The sequence below is a fragment of the Sipha flava genome, unplaced genomic scaffold, assembly GCF_003268045.1.
Source record: "Sipha flava isolate LNK unplaced genomic scaffold, YSA_version1 166_pilon_pilon, whole genome shotgun sequence".
NCBI classification, from domain to species: domain Eukaryota; kingdom Metazoa; phylum Arthropoda; class Insecta; order Hemiptera; family Aphididae; genus Sipha; species Sipha flava.
In genome coordinates, this window is record NW_020271849.1 from 550,543 (window position 1) to 574,160 (window position 23,618).

At 25.2% G+C, this 23,618-nt stretch overlaps 1 protein-coding gene across 1 annotated transcript in view; it reads right to left on the reverse strand.

The window, feature by feature from the left end:
* The window catches only part of LOC112679706 (leishmanolysin-like peptidase), a 73,910-nt gene that overhangs the window by 4,858 nt on the left and 45,434 nt on the right, over nt 1-23,618 (reverse strand). The window contains exons 4-10 of the mRNA XM_025549599.1: nt 15,229-15,311; nt 12,616-12,733; nt 11,425-11,804; nt 8,715-8,940; nt 6,462-6,782; nt 3,889-4,048; nt 3,230-3,396 (exon numbers count right to left, since the gene is read on the reverse strand). Coding sequence (XP_025405384.1) covers nt 3,230-3,396; nt 3,889-4,048; nt 6,462-6,782; nt 8,715-8,940; nt 11,425-11,804; nt 12,616-12,733; nt 15,229-15,311 — 1,455 coding nt within the window. The remainder of the gene's footprint in view (nt 1-3,229; nt 3,397-3,888; nt 4,049-6,461; nt 6,783-8,714; nt 8,941-11,424; nt 11,805-12,615; nt 12,734-15,228; nt 15,312-23,618) is intronic.

Below are 23,618 nucleotides of genomic sequence, written 5' to 3' on the forward strand. Positions count from 1 at the left end.
GTTAAATGTGTGTATGTGTTGGTTTTTCACATTCTCTGAAATAGGTACTGGAAGTACCTCCATGGTTAGTTTAACTTCTTATATAAAAAAAAAATCAGTGTCAATAAACGACATGATATACGAATAATGTGTTACTTGTCAGAATTAGAACGTTTTTCAGTTATAGATTATAGAGTGGAAACCTAATTTTCAATATTTAATAAGTATAAAATAATTAAATCGGGATTATAAATTATAGCAATAACTTGATTATAAAATTATATATTATCTTCAAGATGTACATCATGTATATTAATTAAAAGTACTAACCATTTAATAGTTTTTAATTTGTATTTAATTTTTGATTATTTTATTATCATACTTAAGTAAAATAATATCATCTTATGTAATCTTTACATTTCATCCTTTTTTTTCTTTAATTTTTCTCCAAGGTTATCTCATTTATAGTTAACAATCTCTGTAATTATGGCTTTAATAGTTAAAAAAAAAAATTAAAAAAAAAATATTTATTATACTGTCAATACTTCAGCATTATTAGATTTTTATATTTAAGCTGCGTCTCCGATAATTGAAATTAAAAAAAATATTTTAGCAGTTGGTGAAATCAGTTGTCTAAGTGCACGTGGTGCTAGATCATGCGAATACATATTTCGAGCCATATAAATTAAAATGAAAAAAAAAAAAAATAATAAATAAATAAATGAACTAATAAAACTTAAACGTTGTACCTTTATAGAATCATATGATTGGCAGTTGGCACGTATACTTTAATTGAGCCATTCAATAACTTAAAACAAGTAATTATATATATATATATATATATATAATACTAATATACAATATAAAAAAAGCAAAATTTTAAATGTACTTCAAGTTACACATGATGTGAGAATATGTTGGACAAATATAAATTCCTACGAATTGCAATAAATTATCAAAAAGGTTTGAATACATACACTTGTACTTTTTTGAATTCCAATAAATATAACATCAATGTGCATAATATTACTATACTTAAAGGTATACAAATTCGTTGTTCAAACACTTCGTGTTTCGAAAATGTTCATACGACTTATTGTGAGGAAAATCTACACCATCTTGTTATCTACTTGGTGTAGATTTTCTTAATAATAATTCAAAGAATATTTTCGATACGCGAAGCGTTTGAACAACGAATTTTTATATACACGTAGATAACAAGAAAATCGGGGGGTATCCCGAGTGCGTCCCGTTTTTAATTTTTACTTTTTTTAGAGCCCGAGTGTGTCCACAGCCTTATCGACAAATTATATTAAATAACCTGAGTGTGTCCGCAGTCTAATCGACAAATTATATTGAATCGCCCGAGTGCGTCCTCAATTCACATAAAGGTACTCATTTAAGATAAAATAATCAAATAAACCTTACAGCTATGATTGTGAAGTACTAACACGATGGAAAAATCGCATTTAATTTTAACTTTAATAATAATTTAGCACGACTAAAACTTATTCATTTACGGTCAATAAGTGCTAGTGAACTTATATGCAAAGTAATATTTAATAATATATTCAGAATTTGAAAAATGTCATTGCCGTATAAATAAAACAATTTAAAAATAATAAAATATCAAGATTAGATTTTGTCAAAAGAATGGAATTTAAACACCAGCCTATAATATAGATAAACTAAATAAAAATACAATTTTTCTTAAATAAATAAAAAAACCATTTAAAATAATTAGTATGCTCACCCAAATTCAAGGGTGTAAGATAAAATATAATATATTATTATGAATAAAAATCATAAAATATTTTTGGGGTGTAAGCCTGTTCATCTTCTCGTGGTGCACCCTGGGTAATTCTAAATGAACTGGGACGCACTCGGTACATTAAAAAAAAGTAATATCGGGACGCACTCGAGAAACTCCCGAAAATCGTGAATTTTTTTTAAAAAAAAAAATTATTAATTTATTAATTTTTTATAATGATATACCGAACAGTGTTGGATTTTACATAATAATCATTAAAATTTATTAAGAACTTATTAAACCATAGTTACTAATTTCGATTTTGATGTTCTATTTTTATTTTAAAATATAATTGGTATATTTAACAAACTAACTAACTCAAATATCTTCATTATAAATTATTCAATACTGAATAATTCTATAATCAGTTTATAATTTTAATAATAAAATATAATTAAAATAAAAGATCATTTACAGTTAATAAAAATAAGTTAATTGTAAAATTGTAAAATACTGAATAAATAGCTTTATATTGTACACAACTATATGACACGATAATTAATAAGTATTTAATTTATAAAATATACTTATAGTTAAAACATTTATATTATTTTATTTTTGTACTTTAACAAAATATTGTTAAATTAAAATTATTCTTAATTAAAACTATTAACAAAATAATCAATAAATAAATAATTTGTCGATGATATGCAAACGGTTTCTCCAAGAAAATATAATAAAGGTATTTTTTAAATAATTAGCTCATAAATAATGAAATACACAATATAATTTACCAATGATTTAAAGTTTTCAAGCCTCAATTTCAATTAGCAAAACTTTCGTAGAGGCTATAATTTCTTTAAAAACTTTGAATAAACTATTAAATTAAGCAATTTATCTTAAACGGCCAAGTAAATAAAAAAAAAAAAGTGTCTAGCATATAAAATATCCTTTTTAAATAATAATTCATTTTAGCATAAATCCAAATTCGATAGATTTTGAGAAGACCTACTTTTAAAGGATTATCATCTTTATGATTTATCTTTTAAGATTGCATAATCTTAAATGTTTTATCATAAAGAGAATACAACGTTATTTATAGCTAGTTTAAAACTTTAAAGTATTGTAATACAGTTTAGAATTGTTAAAAAATATCGAGTAATCGGAATAAAATATTTAATGAAGTATACTCTACCCGCAGAAATATTGATTCAACGATAATATTAGAGCTCGAAGAGAAGTTATTCGTATAAAAATAACGATTATCTGTTGAATATAATTAGTTACAGCTAAAACTGATAGTTCACTAATAGTAAGTAATTTTTTTATAAAAAATGATTCGGAGTATTAAAAATATAATGATTCATGCTAGTAAAAATAAATTTAATAAATTTAATTTAAATTTTGAATTAAAAAACACTTTAAAAGCACTGAAATTAATGTTTTACATTTTTATGTACCTACAATAAAACAGAATATAAACGGTCAGTGGGTACTCACAATGATATGAAGTCTTCCGTTTTGACAACTATATTCATAACATCCAGAACCCCAGTGTTGCCATTGTCTGACTTGCTTACACGTTTGTTCTTCCCACATTTGATTAGTGTGATCAAAACATTTAGAATTGTCTCCATATACTTCCAAAGCAAAGTTTTTATCTGGATCTATAAAATAAAGTATAATATAACATATAACTATAATATATAACTATAAATACAATATATATAAATAACTATTAAATTCCACAAATCTAGACAGTTTATTATTTATAACTAACAAACACCAGAAAGTTCAATCCTAGTATTTTATTCAATTTTAATCAGTGTTCTGATTCAATATATTTAAAGCAAGTTCGATAAATTTAATTTGATTATACAAATGAAAATACATTCTACTATGTATTTTTAAATTACTTTTTTATTTATGAACAATAATTACGTTAGGAATTTTACTTCATGTTTAGTAATCGTAGTATGAACATTTTGTATTTATACATTAAATAAGTAATTAAATATGAAACTTGGAAAAATAAAATAACTGTAACTGACATACTTCATTAAATTATTTTCTTTGTTTCATTGATCTGAGTAGTACCTACCTTAACGTACTTTCTCAAAAATAATACATGGATAAAAGTAATATAATTTTATACTTACGAGGATTATTTTCTGGGTACTGACAATGTGATCCTCTTATTACCACACTTTTTGATCGCCATATAAATTCTTGTATATATGGACAATAATCCGCAAGACTTACAGATCCTCCATAATACGCTTCACGACCTGGTGTTACGTGTGGGATGTAGTCAAAGTTCTAAAGGAACATAATACAAATAACAATAAATGAAAATAAATAGTTGCATAATAATGGTAAAAAAACACATTTACATAATAATATTTATATTTTAATTATTACAAAATAAAATATTTATTTAAATTTTTGAATATAAATAGATCACATCTTAGGAATAGATGTATAACCTATTTAAAATTACAAAATGTTACGACTTTAGGCCATCATTCGTACCTAATTTATAGTAAGTATTTAATAAAATCATTTGTATTTTTATTATTACTTTCTGTTGTTCTAAAACATGGCATAGACTGTTAATAAATTACGTAGATATATTAAGAAAAAAAGATAGGAAACCAGCATTAATGATGTAATTAATAATTAAGAAAATTACAGATATAGAACGAGAAATTTAAGAGAAAGGTAAAATAAAGGGATGAATAACCAAGAGGTAAGTAAATGAGAGCATAAAAATAAAATAATCTCTATATGCTATACAAGAGAAACAATATTTCTAACGATTGGAGTAAAATAACCGTTTTTTAATAAATTATATGTCTTGTCTGTTTATTAATGTACTCTTATCTTAAATTGTATCTTGGACACCAGCCTGTAATGTAATATAAATAATAAATAAATAATAATATATTGATTTTACATTATTGTATTTTTTGTACCACACTCGTAATATGTTTAGGAACAACATTTAAAGCTAACATACGTGCATCAAAGTATCAATTTTGAAATTACCAAGCAAATCACGAAAACTGTTATAAACTATGAAATTTGTGAAATATATGACATAGCCATATTATTTTTATTACTTATATAAAGTAAATTATTGGTAGTTATTATATAGTTTAAAAAATGTTTATAAATATATTAATTTGTATTTATTAATTTTTTTTCTTTTTTATACTTTAAATTTATTTAGAATACAACGATAAACTAAAACATTTTTCAATTGTATTTCAAGTATAATTATTTATTGTTTAAAATCGAAAAGAAAAAATGTCACTAGTAATTTTTAAGTATTATTCTATGTAAATGTAAAATAAAATCGATAAAATACGTTTAATTCATATAATTTAGCTGTGGAGACAATTGTATAATTAATGAATATATGCAATACGCGTTAATGTGTCAAAATATATATATATATTATATATCCTACACTTTTTATCGATGGAAAATCTACGTGAATATTAATTATTTTGTTTTAGTATAATTGTATAGTAGGGAGAGCCGCAAATGAAAAACGTAATGTAAAATTAATAATTTTCATTTAAATTGCAAAATTAACTATTAATGAAAAAAAATGTATAAGACAGCTATAGTATCACAAATTTAAGAATTCAATTGGTTTCATATTAGTTGTTAACGTCAGTTTTTAAAATAAGAAAAGCAAATACATAGTAAAGTATAATTTCTATAACAATAAATTGTATAAAGTAAATAATTTTAACTCTTCATGTCACATCATTGGAATTGTTAACATAAAACATTTTTGCAGCTTCATTAGTGTCTGACTATCGCAATGACGAACGAATGCCAGTTCCCTTAATACGATATATACGTATAGGTACTGTTGTAGAAAACGTTACTTAATATTTTAACTAATTTATTACGATAGCCATGATAAAAAACCGTGCATGATTTCAATGATTTCAAAATTTACATTAATTATAAGCCTATAACTTTGAAACCTATTTTTAGATTTACGATTGCGATACTTTGAAAAAAAAAATCTAAATTCAAAAGTATTTTTTTTAAACCGTCAAAGGAATGAAAATAAGAATTTAATATAACATTTTCACGAATACACCTATTATAAAATAGCATTCAAATAAAAATTATTATTTTCATAAATATTTCAATTGGGAAAACATACCGGGCTACCCTGTATAATAATACTATAAATATATTTTTGAGGAAATTTTATTGTTAAGATTAATACTATAAAGAAATTTCTTACTAAGCATTTTAAAATATCTATTTCAGATACTAAATATATTTTAAGATAAATAGATGTATGAAGTACATATAGATTTTTATTTTTATTGTTTAATTTTGCGAAAAATTTACTTAATAATGATTTGCTTTATTTACTTTATAATACAGATTTTAATTACGTTAAAATATAATCAACAATATTGGTAAAGTTATATTATTGTATAATTTAAAAAGTTTTGAATTTATTTTATTTTTAAGAATTATTTATAGTAATTATAGTAATTATATAGAAATTTAACAAAATATAAACACATAAAACTGTATTACTCAGCTTCTATGATTCATCTAATTGAATGCAGTTTATTGTAGAACATAATTTTGTTTAAGTTATTCAATAATTAAAATGAAATTTTAAGATTAAAATTTCGTAAAATTTGACAATGAAAAAATAAATAAAAATAACTATAAGTATTTTACTAACCTGGTAAATGGTCGGTAAGGGCTGCACGTGTTCGACTAGATTGCATAGAGCCACAGAGCTCCGATCATCGGTACACTCAGTTTCCAGGGGGTCTCTTTTCACTTTATTGCAAAACGGATGGATCGATTGGCCCTTGGCACGTTTCATATCCATCCATTGTTTACAGCTTTTTGTTACAAAATCACAGCCTAAATTTTTTCCCCAGCTGAGATCTTGAGCTAATGAATAATTAGCTTTATACCATCCAGTATCTTCCATCAGTGCAAGTGTTAGTCTTGAGTATACTGGATTCTGTGTATGAGTACCCGTCATTGCTTCATTCTAAAAAAGTTTTTTTTATGAAAATAAGAAGACAATACACATTAATTTAAGCAAAACTGTGATCCAGATAATCATTTCATGGCTTAGGAACAAATTAAAGTATCTTTAACTAAATGACTTGGAAAGTACAAGAATCTCAGATCAAGATTTTTAATTATGTGAAAACGAAAATATATACGAGTATAGTACATTTTTAAGCGAATTGAAGATTTATCCTTGGGATAAAAAAAAATTAATTAGTATTAATTGTATCATATTTTTTTCTTAAAAATTATATATAATTAATTTTTAGAGTTCAACATTAATATTTGCATTATCTTAAGTTATAATATAATTTTTTTGTTAGAAAAAGTATGAGTCAATTATATTATATAATTTTTTGATGAAAATGTTAAACAATTCTCTTTTATAGATCTATACAACATACCAATATACCAACATGAATTTTGATCGATTCTCCCTAAAAATATGCATATGTTTATCTTTATTTTAAATATGCATATATTTAATTAATAAATTAATCTTTTTTAGTATGATATAGGTTTTTAATATTTGTTTGATTCGTTAATATAACGTTTTATTAATATGATTCGTCAATATTGATTGGTGTTGTATATTTTATTGTTTAAACATTTTAAAAATAAATTTTAAATATTTCCCGAATAACTGGCTACTGTATATACTTTATACCTACATTCCATTTTTAAACTCTAAAGTTACAGGATAACATTTTTAGTTCAGATTTAACCCGTGATCGTGAGTGTCTAAAGAAAAAAATAAAAATATCAAAATGAAATCAATTTGAGTTACACTCAAAATCAAAATTCTTCAGATAAGATCAATTATCAGGTACATCATACATTTAGACCTATATTGTTTTTTTTTATAATTTATTTATTGAAATTTTTTATCTTTGAAATTTTTAACTATCTACGGGCTTCATTATCTACATAACTGTTAAAAACTAATCCTTTGAATAATAAGTTAATCTTAAATGTTTTCCATCGGAACGTCACTTTATTAACTATGGTAAGTCACGGCACTCTTAGGAAAAACATTGTTTACTTAATGTATTTCTGATAAAAATATTTACGTTTTTGCAGCACACACTTTTGAAACACTGTTTCATCTAACAACTTCTATAAGAGTATTAGTCAAGGTAAATAAATTTTTTTTTCTTTTATAGTTTCAATAGTTTTATTCTCTCATTAGTTAATAGCTACACAAAACCTTTTTATTTTTATAAAACAAATTTTGTAATTTTACTATTATTTACATAATTAAAATAAGCATAAAACAAGATTTAAAGTAAAAATATGAGATGGAAACTTATAGTTAAGAATTGAAGCAATGTTTTCATGCTTTGAAAATAAGTTAAAAATAATTATATTAGTGTTTTGAAGAAATACTGCCAATAAAAACATGATAATGAGTTTGATGTTTATATAAGACAGATTTTAACTGAAAAACAAACATGTATGTTTTCCACTATATTATTTTTGCTTAGTTTTAAAAATTATTTACTAGTTAATAGAGTTATAGTACTCTAGAAAATTTCTAAATATTCAATCTTACAACTAAAACAGTATAGAATTTAATGAATATAAATATAAAATAAATATTATTACCATTTAAGCAATCTTTTACAATAATTATAAAATAATTTAAAAAAGTATATACATATGTATTCCAATTGATAAAACAATTATCATAGGATACTTTAAGGAAAACGAGCCCTTCAAACATGACATTATTAATATAAGCGTAAATGAAATAACAAATTTCGCTAACTGTTGTAATTAAATAATCAATTGTATTATACATAAATACAAATTAATTAATTTAATTAAATTAAGAAATTGATATCTTGTTTATTAACTTAATTGTTAATTAAATGCTAAAAGTGAATAAAGACTAAATCAAGATAAATACCTCAAAAATCCTTTTTTCCCAGTGGGTGAGTGCTGTGCCATCTTCTCCCTGATCTTCAAGTTCAGCTCCTTCTAAAGTCGAGCAGTTAAAATGTTTTCGAACTTCTTCCACAACCCTAGGAGTTACCATCATTTGTACTTCTTTGTCGACTACGGCGCCGTGAACAGTCCAATTACGCCTGATGACTGTTTTAATTACTTTGTCACTCCACTGCCTCGCTTGAAGTCTAATAATCAAAATTTCGTTTAAAAAAATAAAATATATTTTTTTTTTATTGAACGGTACAATTAGTACTTAACAAAAGGAATATAATATAAGTTGAAACCTAAACATTTTAACTGTATTCAATATTCAGTGATATTTCCAGACATGATCTTTAGTATTCAACTTATTTTCACATTTTTAAAACTTACATATATGGGAGCGCTTTGCTTATAATTTTATAACGGAAATTTTAGTAGTCATGTGTATTTGGTGTATACATTTATATATGTAGCATACTCAACTCCGCAAGAGAATGGTACCGTTCGCAATTTCCTACTAGTAGAGAGACCGGTTTTATGATAGAAGGAACTGTAGCATTCAGTGTATAGGTTATTGAATTGTTAATAGTGTGGCGGGGTTAGGTCAATATTGGTTACTACGCAGTATTGTGCACTCGTGACTACTTGTAAGATACTGCATGCATCACATTCTCCATATGCCAATAGACATTTTAATTTTTCTTTAATGTCATTACGTTTACTAAATATTATTTCATATCGACAGCTACGTGTCAAAACCTCGTAACTTAAAATTTTGTAAATTTCACTTTTTGTTAAAATTAGCATTGGTAGCCTAAGTTGTACATGCTGTAAAAACGATTATAGTACAATACATTGTGATACGGTTAAATTGTAATTTCTAAAAATTGTAATTAGAAGTTGAAAAAATACTCTTAAGTTAAGTTACGAGGTTAACAATTTGTAAAAATGGAGTTACGAGGTTTTGGCACGTAACTGTCGAAATGTTTGTACTAAATTTTAATTAGTTTTACAGTTTCATGAATACAAATTGTGAATTTAAAATAACTATAAAATAAAAATTGTTGCGAGGGTGAACATTTTGAAAAATATAGTATAAAATATAGAAATTTCAAATTACTACTTCTAATATTTTTATTTATTTTTATTTGTAAGAATTCTGTTTAGTATTTTTAAATTTTTTTGATAATTCAACTTCAAATAAATCAAATTATTTTCTGAAAATATTTATGAAAATATTAAATTGTTTATAAATTAAATTATCTAGATTTTAAGTTAACAAATAAAACTTAAAGTAATTAAGGCATAGATTTACATTAATATATTAAAAAAAAAAAATTATCTAATGCAGTTATTATAGTCGTAAGTATTTTACCAAGTATAATAAAGTGTTAAATTATCATATAAGTTTGGTTAATAATTTCTCTTTCAGAGAATCAAAAGTTAATAGTAATATGCATTTAACTATGTTTTAGATAAAATATAAATTAGTATTATAATTAATCATTTATTATTTTCAATTTATAATTTAAACTTATAGTTTTTTTCGAAAATATAATGATTTTTTTTATTTAATAAAAGAAAATAAAAAAAAAATTTAATAAGAGCATTGTAATAAATTGTAACGAAATGTCTTCAACATTAAATGAAACAATTTATAGATTGCACGTTAATTATGTACGAATAAATCGCAAATAATTGTTCATATAAATTATATTTAGTCATTGCTCATTTCACTTTTGAAACCTAGTGATTTACCTACCTATAAAACGACACACCACCTATTTGTGTCAAATAATCATGTAACGTGTTCGCGTATTATATTATATAAATATACGAGTATATAAACATATTCGCTGCACTATTTAGATATACAAATAAGTAGTGAAAAGAATGTATAATCTTTATACCATATTATTTTATAATTACCTACTTATCATTAGAACTTGGATATTTATAAAATTGTATATTTTTTCTACTGATTCAATTTAATACGAACCTACAAATTTGATTCACGCTTCACTGAATCAATTAATACTAATTTTATTTTGTAAATTTTTGGGAATTTAAGAATATGAATGCATATTTCAATAAATTTTCGATTTTTTTTTCAAATTAAATAAATTTAACGGGTAGATAAATGATAAATTATTGACCAGTATAATTGTATTGTCCCAATTATTTTTAGTTAGGTATATTTTTATTTCAGATTTGATCAAATTAAAAAATAAAAAAATAAACATTGTATTGCAGTGTAAAGCTTATATTGTAAATTATTATATAATATTAAAAAATATAAAACAAAAAAATAACTATTTATAAAAATTAGATACTTATAAATTAAAATTAATTTTTAATATCGAAGATAAAATAATTTTTACTCTGCATATTTTGGTGTTTTTTTTTTTTTTTTTATTGCATTAACACCCGAACGAGTCTACTGCGAGCTTACGGCCTTACTTATACCAACAAAGTTACATACATTTTACACTTATGAAATTGGTACCAACGTAAAATCACAGTTACTATGCAAGCATAAGCGTATTCGCGTGATGTGGGAGGCGGGGGCGGAGGGATGATTGATGTGACAACATTTTTCCATTTAAACGACAAATGTACCTTGCTAGCATCGAGTGAACACGAATGTATATACATGTATTATACGGTGAAACAGCGGCGTTACTTACTTCTCGTTCAGTCTGGGCTTGCCGTTGTCTTCCCTGGTGGTCAACGGATACCCGTTGGCGTCCCGGTAGAAAGCAAACAGGCTCACGGAGAAACCGAGCGCGTGCAGGATCTCGTGCTTGACCGTGGACAGGAGCACTTCGAGCTCTTGCGGCTTGGTGCTGATGCTTTCCGGGCATAGGTTGGCGTGGCCCGCGATCGGCCGGTCCAACGACGACTCCTGTTGGCAGTGGGCCGCGTACGCCACGGTCAGACCCTTGTGGCACCGTTCCGTCTCCATCGCGCTCACGTAGAACACGAAATCCGCGCCCTCGATGCCCACGCCCGATACGGACGTTCCCGTGCCGCAGTCCATACCCGACGCGTTGCACGTCTTGCAAGCCTGCGCGAGTAAACATGGGATGAAAAAAAGAAGAAAAAAACGAACGAATGCCGGTCAGAAACGTCGTACACAGGGCACGCGGCCATACATCCTGTTCCCCATGTACCGATGGGACACGCACGCGGCATGTGGTGACGTATTACGACTCAACGACACCGCCGTGCGCAAGTGTTACATTAATCTTGACATCTTGTTACATAACGTAAACTGTAGGCCCCGCGCTCCATCTGCCTACTAGCCAGCGATGGCGTGCGCACGCGATGAAACGTCGTGGGATACGCGCAAGTCGTTTAATACTTATGATCAAAACGCATAGCAGTTTGTATTTCATGTGTTTTCATTGTCGTGAAAAAAAAATCGTCTACTTTCTTTTCCCGGCCGAACGTTCAAATTCGCTTATTGTCATCGTACATTATTTATTCATAAAATAAAAACCAACTCGTTGAAAAAACACATTATGCGTCATAATATTGTGTTATGTGTACACGTGTTTGATTCGTTTTTGTATATAATTAATGTGTTCAAGCGTTTTGGAACTTAAAACATCGAAAAAAAAGAAAAACGGTACCAACGTAGATGTTTAGAATATGGATCTTCCTCGATTCATATAATATTATGATGCATAGATAATTTTATTTTTTATTTTTTATTTTTATTTTATTTTAAGGTTCAAAGGAAAATAATAATATTAAGATCATTGAACGCATTTATAAATGAATATTTAGATCACACAATGAACAAAATCACCTAACAAGAATATTGCATATTACATTTATTATTAGTATTTATTTCATTTTTATACAAGAATTACCTCTAAATGATCTTCGGGAACTTGTACTTCACCGCACATGGTTCGATCTTCACAAGCGTTCTTGCAATACGGATGGGGATCCCCTTTTCGATAAAAAACTTGGTTGTTGACGCATTTCCTATAAAATAAAATACATTAAATTTAAACATATATATATAGAGGTATATTTAAAATGCACAAAGAGAATTAAAACTTTGGATTATAAGGAGACAAGGAAGAAACTGAACAGGGAAATAAAGAAAATAAAAAAAAAAGAGCTGGGACAACCTATGCAATCAGGTAGAAACAGATTCGTGAAAGTTACCATATAAAATTGTGACCAAAAAACTAATGGGAAGAAAAACAATTCTCGGATTTACACTACCCGACATACTGGAATCCATAGTAGATGTTTTTGTTTCTTCGGTAAACGATATAAAATGACCGCCTAAAATTTTAGAACAATTTTTTCCAGATGTAACCATGGCAGAAGTAATATAAGTCAGTTGCAAAATACCATTGGGTCTAGACGGAATACCGGACATGGTTGTAAAAGAGATAACGGCGAGGAAGTCAAAGATTTTAAGCAGAATATTCAACCTGTGCTTTAAATATGGATCCTTCCCTAAGACGTGGAAGATGGCGAAATTAGTTCTTCTCCGGAAAGGAGACAAACCGTTGGAGCAGCCATCGTCATACCGATCCATACGTCTTCTTAACACAATAGGCAAGCTATTCGAGCGCATCATTAAGAAACGACTATAGTCATACTTAGTAAGCATTGGCGGTTTAAGCAAACGCCAGGATGGGTTCAGGAAGGACAGGTCTAAAATTGATGCTATTACAAAAATCTGCGAAATAGTAAAGTAAGCAGCCGAGGGACCGAAGCGTTAGAGGAGGCTCTGCGCGGTATTGGCACTAGACGTAGCTAATGCATTCAATTCGGCAAGGTGGGACAAAATCGAAAGAGCTATATGCCGCTTAAGTTTAGGCGGGCGCGTTAGTTCATAAGACCAATATAAATATAACCAATATAAATAAAAAATAAATAAATAATATAAAAATATAATAATAAGGCTACAAAGAACCATCGGCATATAGGACGGTCTCCACGGTGGCGGTAATGGTAGTTGTGGGGCTTATTCCGGTACACATACTGGTCAGTAAGGCACACGGAAAAACTGCTAATATTTCATTCAATACAAAAAAATCGATAAGCAAATTAAAATTTTAATGAATTTGTGTATTATTATTATAGAATTTCTTTAGAAACTATATTTATTATATCTTTTTTGTTGTTCGGTATTATTTGTATTTTTCATTTTTCAAAATATGTAACACTGGACATGGTACATAAAGTTGACTAGTATGATAGGTTGGGGTAAATACAACCAAACTTTGCCCAATGATTGACCCTATGCTTTGTTGATTAGCATAGCAAAATCTATTCCTATCAGAAATTGATGCCTAGTAAATTAAAGGGAAATAGTAGAATTTGATTGGGTTAAATCTATTCTAGGCAGTAAAATACGCTAGCCAGTTCCTTGACCAGTTATTGTTTAAATTGCAATACTGCTCAAATAAAACAAATACTGGGAAAGTTATTGTTTAGTAATTTAATATATTATAGACTTTTAGAGTATTTCTTATTTAAACACTCTGCATGTTATGTTTTCAGAAATGAAAGTTCATGAATCAGGTAGTCGAGTGATGACATTTTGCTGCTGTGAGCTGTAAATCTACTGAAATTCAAGGACTATATGATTGTACAATGTATAATATACAGTGCATATACAAAAAAAAAAAAAATAACAAACGTATATATAACACATATTTATAGCACTACATTTGAAATTTGTCTAAATTCATAGAAAAAATCATATCCTACTAATACAAAATTAAAATCCTAATTTTTAATGTCTGTGCGAATGTTGAGTCAAAAATTGCCTTATACTACCAAGGTAATAATTACCTTGGTCATTATTAATCAAATTCAAATAGTATACACTCCAGTTTGACTTGTTGCGCTGTCTCATTAATTATTTTACACAAATGCGATAGTAAAATATGAAAAACTGGTATGACATTTTAGTCGGAGGGAAAATGTAACGAAATAGCTAATTTAAAAAAAGAACGTCAGATATGAAAATTAAATAAGCCATTAGAAAAGTTATTGTTATACATTTTAAAAGGTTTGATAGATTATGTAATTCGAAAATTATTCAATGCGAAGTTCAGTTTATTTAAGAGTAATATGTTTACTTAGTGTCTACTCGCATAGATTAAATATAAAATATAAATGAAATATACATATACATAATATAAATATACATTAATATATATATTTAATATATTTAATCTATATGTATGTATCTATATTTAATCCATACTACTCGTCGTTAGGTTCTAGAAAAACATATTAAAAAACAAAATATTTTAACATTTTTTAACATTTATTTTTATTTTTAACACTTTTAATTTTTAAAACGTTAATCTAAAATTAATTGAATTTTCCCTTATATTTTAATTTTTGAATATATGTCGACGAAAGTTCCAAGAAGTAATTTTCTAATTTTTTAACAATATAATTTCCTGTATTTACATTAAATTCATATAGATTTTCACATTAATTACCGGTTAAGTCGAATAACGTTTTCGGTTTTACGAACCATGAGTGCTTGTTCCCAAAAACGCACAGCTTCCGGTAGAATGGTATTCTAAAAAAAAAAAAAAAACAATGATTAACAAAATTCTGATTTCTTTTGAAATGTGACAGTTCTAGAGGATAAAATCAATTAATCGGTCCGGTAATTACAAGGGTTTTAAGCCATTTAGTAGGTCGCATAGTACAATGTGAAATTGTTATCAATATACCCCTCTTACAAGGTAACGGTGTTATCCAATATAACATTACCAATTCTGATTATTAGCTTTAGACGCTTTCTAATATCCAGTTAGCCGACACGTGTTACTCATTGAAAATCGTTTCACATAATGGCCCAATCTTGATAGTGCACATTGAATCACAATTTTCGTACATAATTTTTTTATTTACATACTCTATCTAAGCAAAAATCTGTATGACAGTTTTGATAGGGGTAAAAGTTTTTGATAGATATGTAAAAAAAACATTCAACAGATGACACCTTTTTTTATCACAGTTTTTGGAAGTGTTATAGGACTCACTGATTATAAGTTTAATTTTATCAGGAAGTATATTTGGGATGGTAAAAACTCAAAAATGTCATATGGCCAATGTAAAAATATGAAAACTTTTATTTTCAAATTCTATAAAGTAAAGTTGATCAAAATAGTAGTTATAAAGTAAAAAAATCAACAAAAAGTGAACGGTTAGATAAATAAATTAAACTAATAATATAATACTAAAAATTAATTAGTTTGCACTATGGTTCATGATGCGCGAAGTGAGACGAATGCCTGACAATCATATATACCAGTACCTCACACATATCTACTCGTACTATATTATTGAATTAATAATAAAAACCATTAGAAAATTGGTCAACAAATTAATAACTTAACATTGATTACTTAATTATTATGTAATTTAAGTATATAAAAATTATTACTTCATATATTCCATATTTGCAACATCAACAGTTATACATAAAAAAATGTTTGGCCACCGACACCTGTATTGCTTATTTAATCTCTGCACACTTATAACAACTTTATGTTATTTTATATTTGAACTCGATAATTCATCATTTGAAAAACGATTCTATATGGAACACGGCTTATAAATAAACCAGCTAAAAGTTTATTTAAATATAATTGCTGGTGCCAATATATAAGATGATTAATAATAATAATATTTAATTAAGTGTAATTACACCGTTTCTAAAGATAATATTTTTTCAGTAGATTCTCTAATACAAACCATTATAAAAGAATTGAAAATTAAAATAGGGAAAAGTAAATATAAAATTCAAATATGTGTTTATAATATCAATTTTAAATGATTATTATTAATTATTACCATTGGATTAATATGACTACAATTCATAATTATTTGGTGTCATCAAACTTACTTATTCAAAAACACGTTTTCATATTTCATCGAAAAATGGTGATACGATTAATATATATATATATATATTTTTTTTAAATAAAACATTATTTACTTTTTATCGCATGTTTTTTCAACATACAGTAGGATTATTTATATTTACAAAAACCAAAATTAATACTTTTTCAAATATAAATATAATAACTTTAATACATTCGTAAGTTTAAAAAAAATGTAATACACATATATAAAGTTCTTTCTATTTTTTAAATTAAAACTAACCCAATCAATTTAAAATTCATGCTATATTATACTTTGATATTTTATGATAATATTTATTGAATATCTAATTAAAATACACAATATCGTTTAATACACTTAAAATAACTGGCACTCATAATAGTTGTTTGGTACCTATTAATTCATAATTAATAATTTGTTTAAAAATGCTATACCTCATATATACATGATTTAACTATAAGCAGATTTATACAATTTTAGCTAGATAATTATTTGAATGATTTGTTTTACAATTATTCAAATATATTTTTATTAGAATAACTTGAAAATACTTTTATTTGAATAATTTCCAAACAATACTAATATAAAATATAAAAGTATAACAGAATGATTAATATTCATTTTAGTACTAAAGTATACCTCGAACGCGAGGTGCAATTTGGGCGTAGTGTTCTGCACAGCAAACTACAATATTGTTTTATTGTATTAAGCATTAATACACGCACATGCCACATACCATTTAACCATTGGATATAGGCAAGTAGTATGTATCATCGTACCTTTATATATATTTATTAACATTTTTATATTATACATATTTTTATATTTATAAGTTCATATATAGAGTTCTATTTTAACTATATAAAGATTTTATAAATATTTTAGATAATTTGAAGTTACCTACTCTCAAAAAACTAATAGAAAATTTAAAAAAAATATAAATCTTTTAAAATAATATTTTTGAAACCTAATACCTATCATGTCTATTCGTGTTGTATTCGAAGCAATTACAGCAAGTATTGTAAATTAAAATAGTTAATTTATTAAAAACCCATTAATTATATATGTTATATGCACTTATGAACAAATATGCAAAACATGTAATATAAAATTTGGTTTGATATGAATCGTGGACATTTTAAACTTCCATAGACGTGCATATACTTAGTACAAACATGCAAATGCATATAAATCCGGGCTCTAATTATGAGGTTTGAAAAATATTTAAATACATTTTTATTTGGACGATTATGATAAAATCATCAGAATAATTATTTATTTAAATAAAATGTTATCTTAATAAAATATCATTCGAATAACGACTTACTCTGACTATAAGTAATCAATACGTTAAAATGATATACCTAAGCTATTTTTAATGATTGAATAAAGTTTAATACATTTTTTATAGAAAATAAATAAGATTTCTTATTTTAAGAATTTCTTACTCATGTAAGTAATATTTTTTTTTCTGTAAACGTAAGTAAGCATTGAATGTTTGACAAAAAATAAAACTCACATTAGTGATGAGCGATACTATCTAGGTAATTTCATCCCTATATATTGATTTCGATAATATTCTTGAAAATATGTATATTATATACGTATAATACATAGGTATTTGAGAAAATGTAATGATAACATTTATTTAAAAGAATATTTATAATATTATACTAATTATCTGCTAGCTACAAGTAACGTTTTATTAAGTATAAAATTCAAATCTTTAATAAAAGTGTTGACATATTAATTTTCTATTCGCATATTCATATTAAATTTAAAATAATCTTAAGTTGAACCTCAAAATAATTAAACTAATATAGTGAAATTAACCTTAACAAAATACCTTGTGGTCTACATTATTATTTATTTTGTAATTTATTTCTTTTCAAGTTATAAATAATTTACAAGTCTTCTATACTTGAAAATAATACCAATGGATCAAATTCATTTATAGTTTTAAGAAAAAATTTGAAATGTTTCAAAAAGTTAAAAAAGTTATAAAGTAAAAAAATAATATAAAATTAATTTTTAATGGTTTTATTTATATTTTATATATTCCATATAAGATAAAAATAACAATAAGAAAACCATAAGGGAATTTTATCGTTAGTTACATGTTGTTTGGGCCGGGTGCTACAAATAATATGCCGCACTCCCGGATACCGACTTTTGCGTGTCGCACAGCACCGACCGACTTTGTTTGTGAGGTGTGTAGTGCGGTATATAGCTCAACTAGCAGTGTTTGGGTTCGCCTCGCAAATACTAGTGAGCTATGTTATGTTATTGTGTGTAGGAGTGTGTATATATATATATAAGTGTATTGTGTGTGCTTAAAATTATAGTAGGAACAAAAAAAAGGTAACTAAAAATAATATAAAAATGTAATAAAATGGTAACTATGTTGCTGTATATTATAAAATAAAAGTAATTATAAGCATCGGCCCTTCTGGCCAAAAATAAATATTAAGATTTAGAATATTTAGGTAATAACAAGAAATAATTTACAGCAACATAGACAATTAAATTAAAAAATATTTAAATAATTATGGCCCTTTTGGCCCAACAACAAAATAAATAACAAATAAATATAAATAAAAACAACTGATTCATTAAAAACGATATGAAACTATGTTATTTGTGGAAAGTAGAATTAAATATTCTCTACAAAACTCATTATTGTGTCAATTTACGTTTCAGGTTTATTATAATGATTTTATATGTCACTAAAAATGTTTTTTTACATTTTGTTTGCTGTTTTTCTTTAAATTTCAGATATTATCATTCAATAAAATATGGTAAACTTTAAAATACTTTAATATACTTATGAATAAAATTTCTTATACGATTTTCAGTAAAATAAAAGTAGAAATTAATAAAATTATAATTTTATAAATTTATCATCGTATAATTTAAGCTACTTAAGAACATTTTCTTAATAATGATTAATTATAATTTAAATTTTCCTATTATTAAACAAAAAATACAAATTTTAATGAAAACAACTAAATTATTATAAAAATAATAAATAATTAAAGTAGGATTTCATTAAAAATAACGATTCACCACCATATAATATCATTGTATTCAATATAAATAATTTCGACATATTAACTTGGATATTATTAATTAAATTTAATTGTTTACATAATTTTTAATTGGAAATGTAATAAATAACATAAAGTTCTATTTCAATTCAGAACATACATAAAATTAACTTATTTATTAGTTATGGTACTGAAATTACTAATTTAAATTTATACTAAAAAAAGTATGGACTATATGTAATTATATTATTTAAAGGAATTGGGGCCGATAAGCATCGAGAAAACATTTCGCGCACTTTATTGAAAAAGTATACTATATTATATTTAAACTGAATAAATTATTGTACAATTTACAATTTTAATGTTTTCATACAAATATACAATATGAAATTTAAAATACAAATTGCTTATAAATATTGTTTTGGAAATTATTTATATATATAAGTATAATTATTTATTGTAAACAGCAAATATTATATCATTACAATTATTAAATACAAAATGTAATACTAAAATATAAATTAAAATATTCCAACTATAATATTTATGATGACATTAAAAAATAATTATTAATATTGTGTAACAATTATATTGCCGCGGCCCGTCTCACGAAAATTAAACAATAATACTGTAGGGGCAAATCAACTGACGAACTTACTAAAATACCAAAATAAATTTAATAATGCACATTCATTTTTATTACATATATAAAAATCTAATTATTAAGAACTCAACTAAATATTTATATCACAAGATTAGTGATAGGAATGTTAAATACATTTAGTACAAATAGTATATTTACGAGTGTAAAAGTTACTTATATACTATATATATAAAATTAACTTTTAAAATATCTAATTATTAATAATCATCATTATTAAAAGGAAAATTTATTATACACAAATTCATACATTTGTTATGAAACAATAACATTTTATTCAGAATAATAACAAAAATTAATATAACAAGCAACAACATTGCTATTTTATGTATTTTTGAAAATATTTTAATATCATTTAAAGTCATGACAAGCCAGCAGATGAACGAAGTAAATTGGTGAATGATCAAATGTTGGTTCACTACCCTTCGATCATTTAAAATTAAGTATTTTCTTATAAATAATTGGTTAAAAAATTCATTTTATTATTAGAAACTTTCAAAAGGTATTTATTTTTTAAATAAGAAATAAAATTTAGAAAAATTATGTCAATTAAAAAAAAAAATTTAAAAAAATGTATAAAAGCGTATTGACTCTACGTATATAATAGAAATCCGAATTCTACTTAAAATAATATTTTCATTGCAAAAAAATATAAACTATTTCATACTTAAAAAGAGCAACACACAGGAAGATACAGAAACCGTGTAAGACCGAGATGAGTGACTGATATAGGTAAGTTCTTTTTATTAAATTCATTACTTCAGATATTAGATATTAAGGTACTCTTCTACAAGAATAAGAAAATCGAGCTACTTATTTTCTTTGTTATGTTTTGTCAGATTTTCTTAATTATTTATTTGGAAAACTGTCGAAAAATTAAAAAAATAAAACTACAAATTAGATAAAATTTGATATTAAAAACCACCCATTATAGTTAAAAAAAATCATGTAGGCGGATACATAAAAAAAATCTTCATAGTAAAACTTCCCCAGGAATCTAAAACATTTGACTTCAAAACCTGTATCCATGGTGGGCCAATTAGCTTATCCGGCAATAATTTATGTTATTCTTCAAATAAATAACTAGGTTCTACTATTCAAGATAATACTATTAATAATAGTACAGACTATACTTATTCATCGAATGCAAAATTGAAACAAGTTTAATCTTGGTTTATTTCATACAATTAAAAGACAATCAATATTTAATATTCATTGTGGCATAAATATAAATAATTAATAGTTATAATTGTTATGAATTATAATAAAAAAATATATAATAAAAATAAAAATAATACAATCGATGTAATCGAAAATATATAATTCTCATAATGAAATGACTTTCAATAATTTAAAATACTTACATAATAATGAGTAATTTGCTTACTCATAAAAAATATTAAGAAAAGATAAATACAATATTTTTTTTAGTTTATGTATAATAGGCTGAAAATAAATAAAAGAGAAATTTCTTTTGTTTTTTAGTTTAAGACACAAAAAAAAGGATGTTATCTAATGAATACATGAAAATTACAATATTTGTAACAAAGTCTGGTCATTTTTTAATAATAATTGTTAACAAATTATAGATTGACTATTTCAACTCAACTATTGTATTTTTTAAATTAATTCCCCGCTTCAGTTAAAATCTAGAAACAGTTAAATTGTGATTATCAAGATTGATTTCAAGTTTGTTTCGTAGAACGAAAGAAATGACGGAATATAAAATCAATCAATAAAAATATGTGTAGTCAATTTTATCATTCTTTATGTTGTACCATGTTTTACTAAACACTTTCCATTAATACAACGCCTCTGTTTTTTTTAATATTCACACGTTATTATTTATAATACTACCCACCTTAAGATAAAATTTCTCATTAGCCCATTGTATAATCATGACTAGGGACATATTACGATGAATATTTAAATACTCCTGGAACAGCGAAGTAGTGTTTCAAATGATTCGTGATCCAATTACGTGATAGTATTCGAGTACTGGTTCCACGACTACTTCCGTACTGCCTCTCCGGAAACTGTCGGAGTTTATCGAAAGCGTCTACAATAGCTTCAGGGCAATTCTTAGTTATTATAATGCTTTGGGTGTGTATATATTTTAAAGGTAATCTAACATTGTGCAGATAATTAAATTTCTTTGGATTGGCATAACATTTGAGTTATGGTTGTAATTATTATTTACGAAAAAAAGTAGTATTACATAGTTCGCGAATTCGAAAATTTAAGTAAAGCGTACAAGTACATTTTTTAACACACTATAATAGTTTTAAACATAATATTGAGAGTATAGTAAAAAAAAAATATTAAGAATGAAGAGGAAAAATGTCTAGTTATTTTTTCATGTATTTTAACAATTCATTTTATGTAATGCTATATTTTAGTTTAAACTGTATAATTTAAGAGTTAAAAATATGGGACCTACCTTTTTTATTTTTAAATTATTAGCCATCCAATAATAGTGCATTAAGCTATGTAAATTTCTAACAAAATGAAGATTAGCTTAAATTAGGCAAAAATGTGAGTAAATTTATACCAAAAACACATATAAATATAAATATATATTTATTTATTTTAACTTTAGAAAGCTTCTGTTGATCTTTCAATAAAAAAGTTTAAATAAATTGTTCAAAATTTGTTATTATAAATCCTTTATATTTTTTTTGTGTAATGTATATGTGGGTGTGTATATGGAGGGAGGTAGTCAAAGCGGAATTAACAAAAAATAACGTTTTATAGATAAAATGTTATTTAAAATGTATTATAATATATAAGTTATATAGTTTATGATATCCTAAGAGTAGTTGGTATTATAAAATAAAATAATAAACATATTACTTTTTTAAATCAACTAACCCACTATTTGAATAGGAACTTAGGTATATCTAATTAAATATGTAGAAAATACTCTATGAATGTTTCTAAATATCTACACATTTAAACATCAAGAAAATGAATTATTTTTGACTAACAATACAAATGTCACTATCAGGTACTTGGTGTATTGCTTAGTTACACAACTTTGGTAATTAATATAATAAATTTTAGCGCTCTTTGATTTAATGTAACCTTAACTTATTTTGATATATTATACGATACATCCAAACAATTCAAAATGGTAAACCAAAACTCAATGTAATAGAAAGTTCCGAACGTCAAAAACAGAGTACTTGAAAAATGCATGTTAAAATATTGTACTGTACAGCACATATATTTCCTATGCGTACCACGGTAATATATAAACCTATAT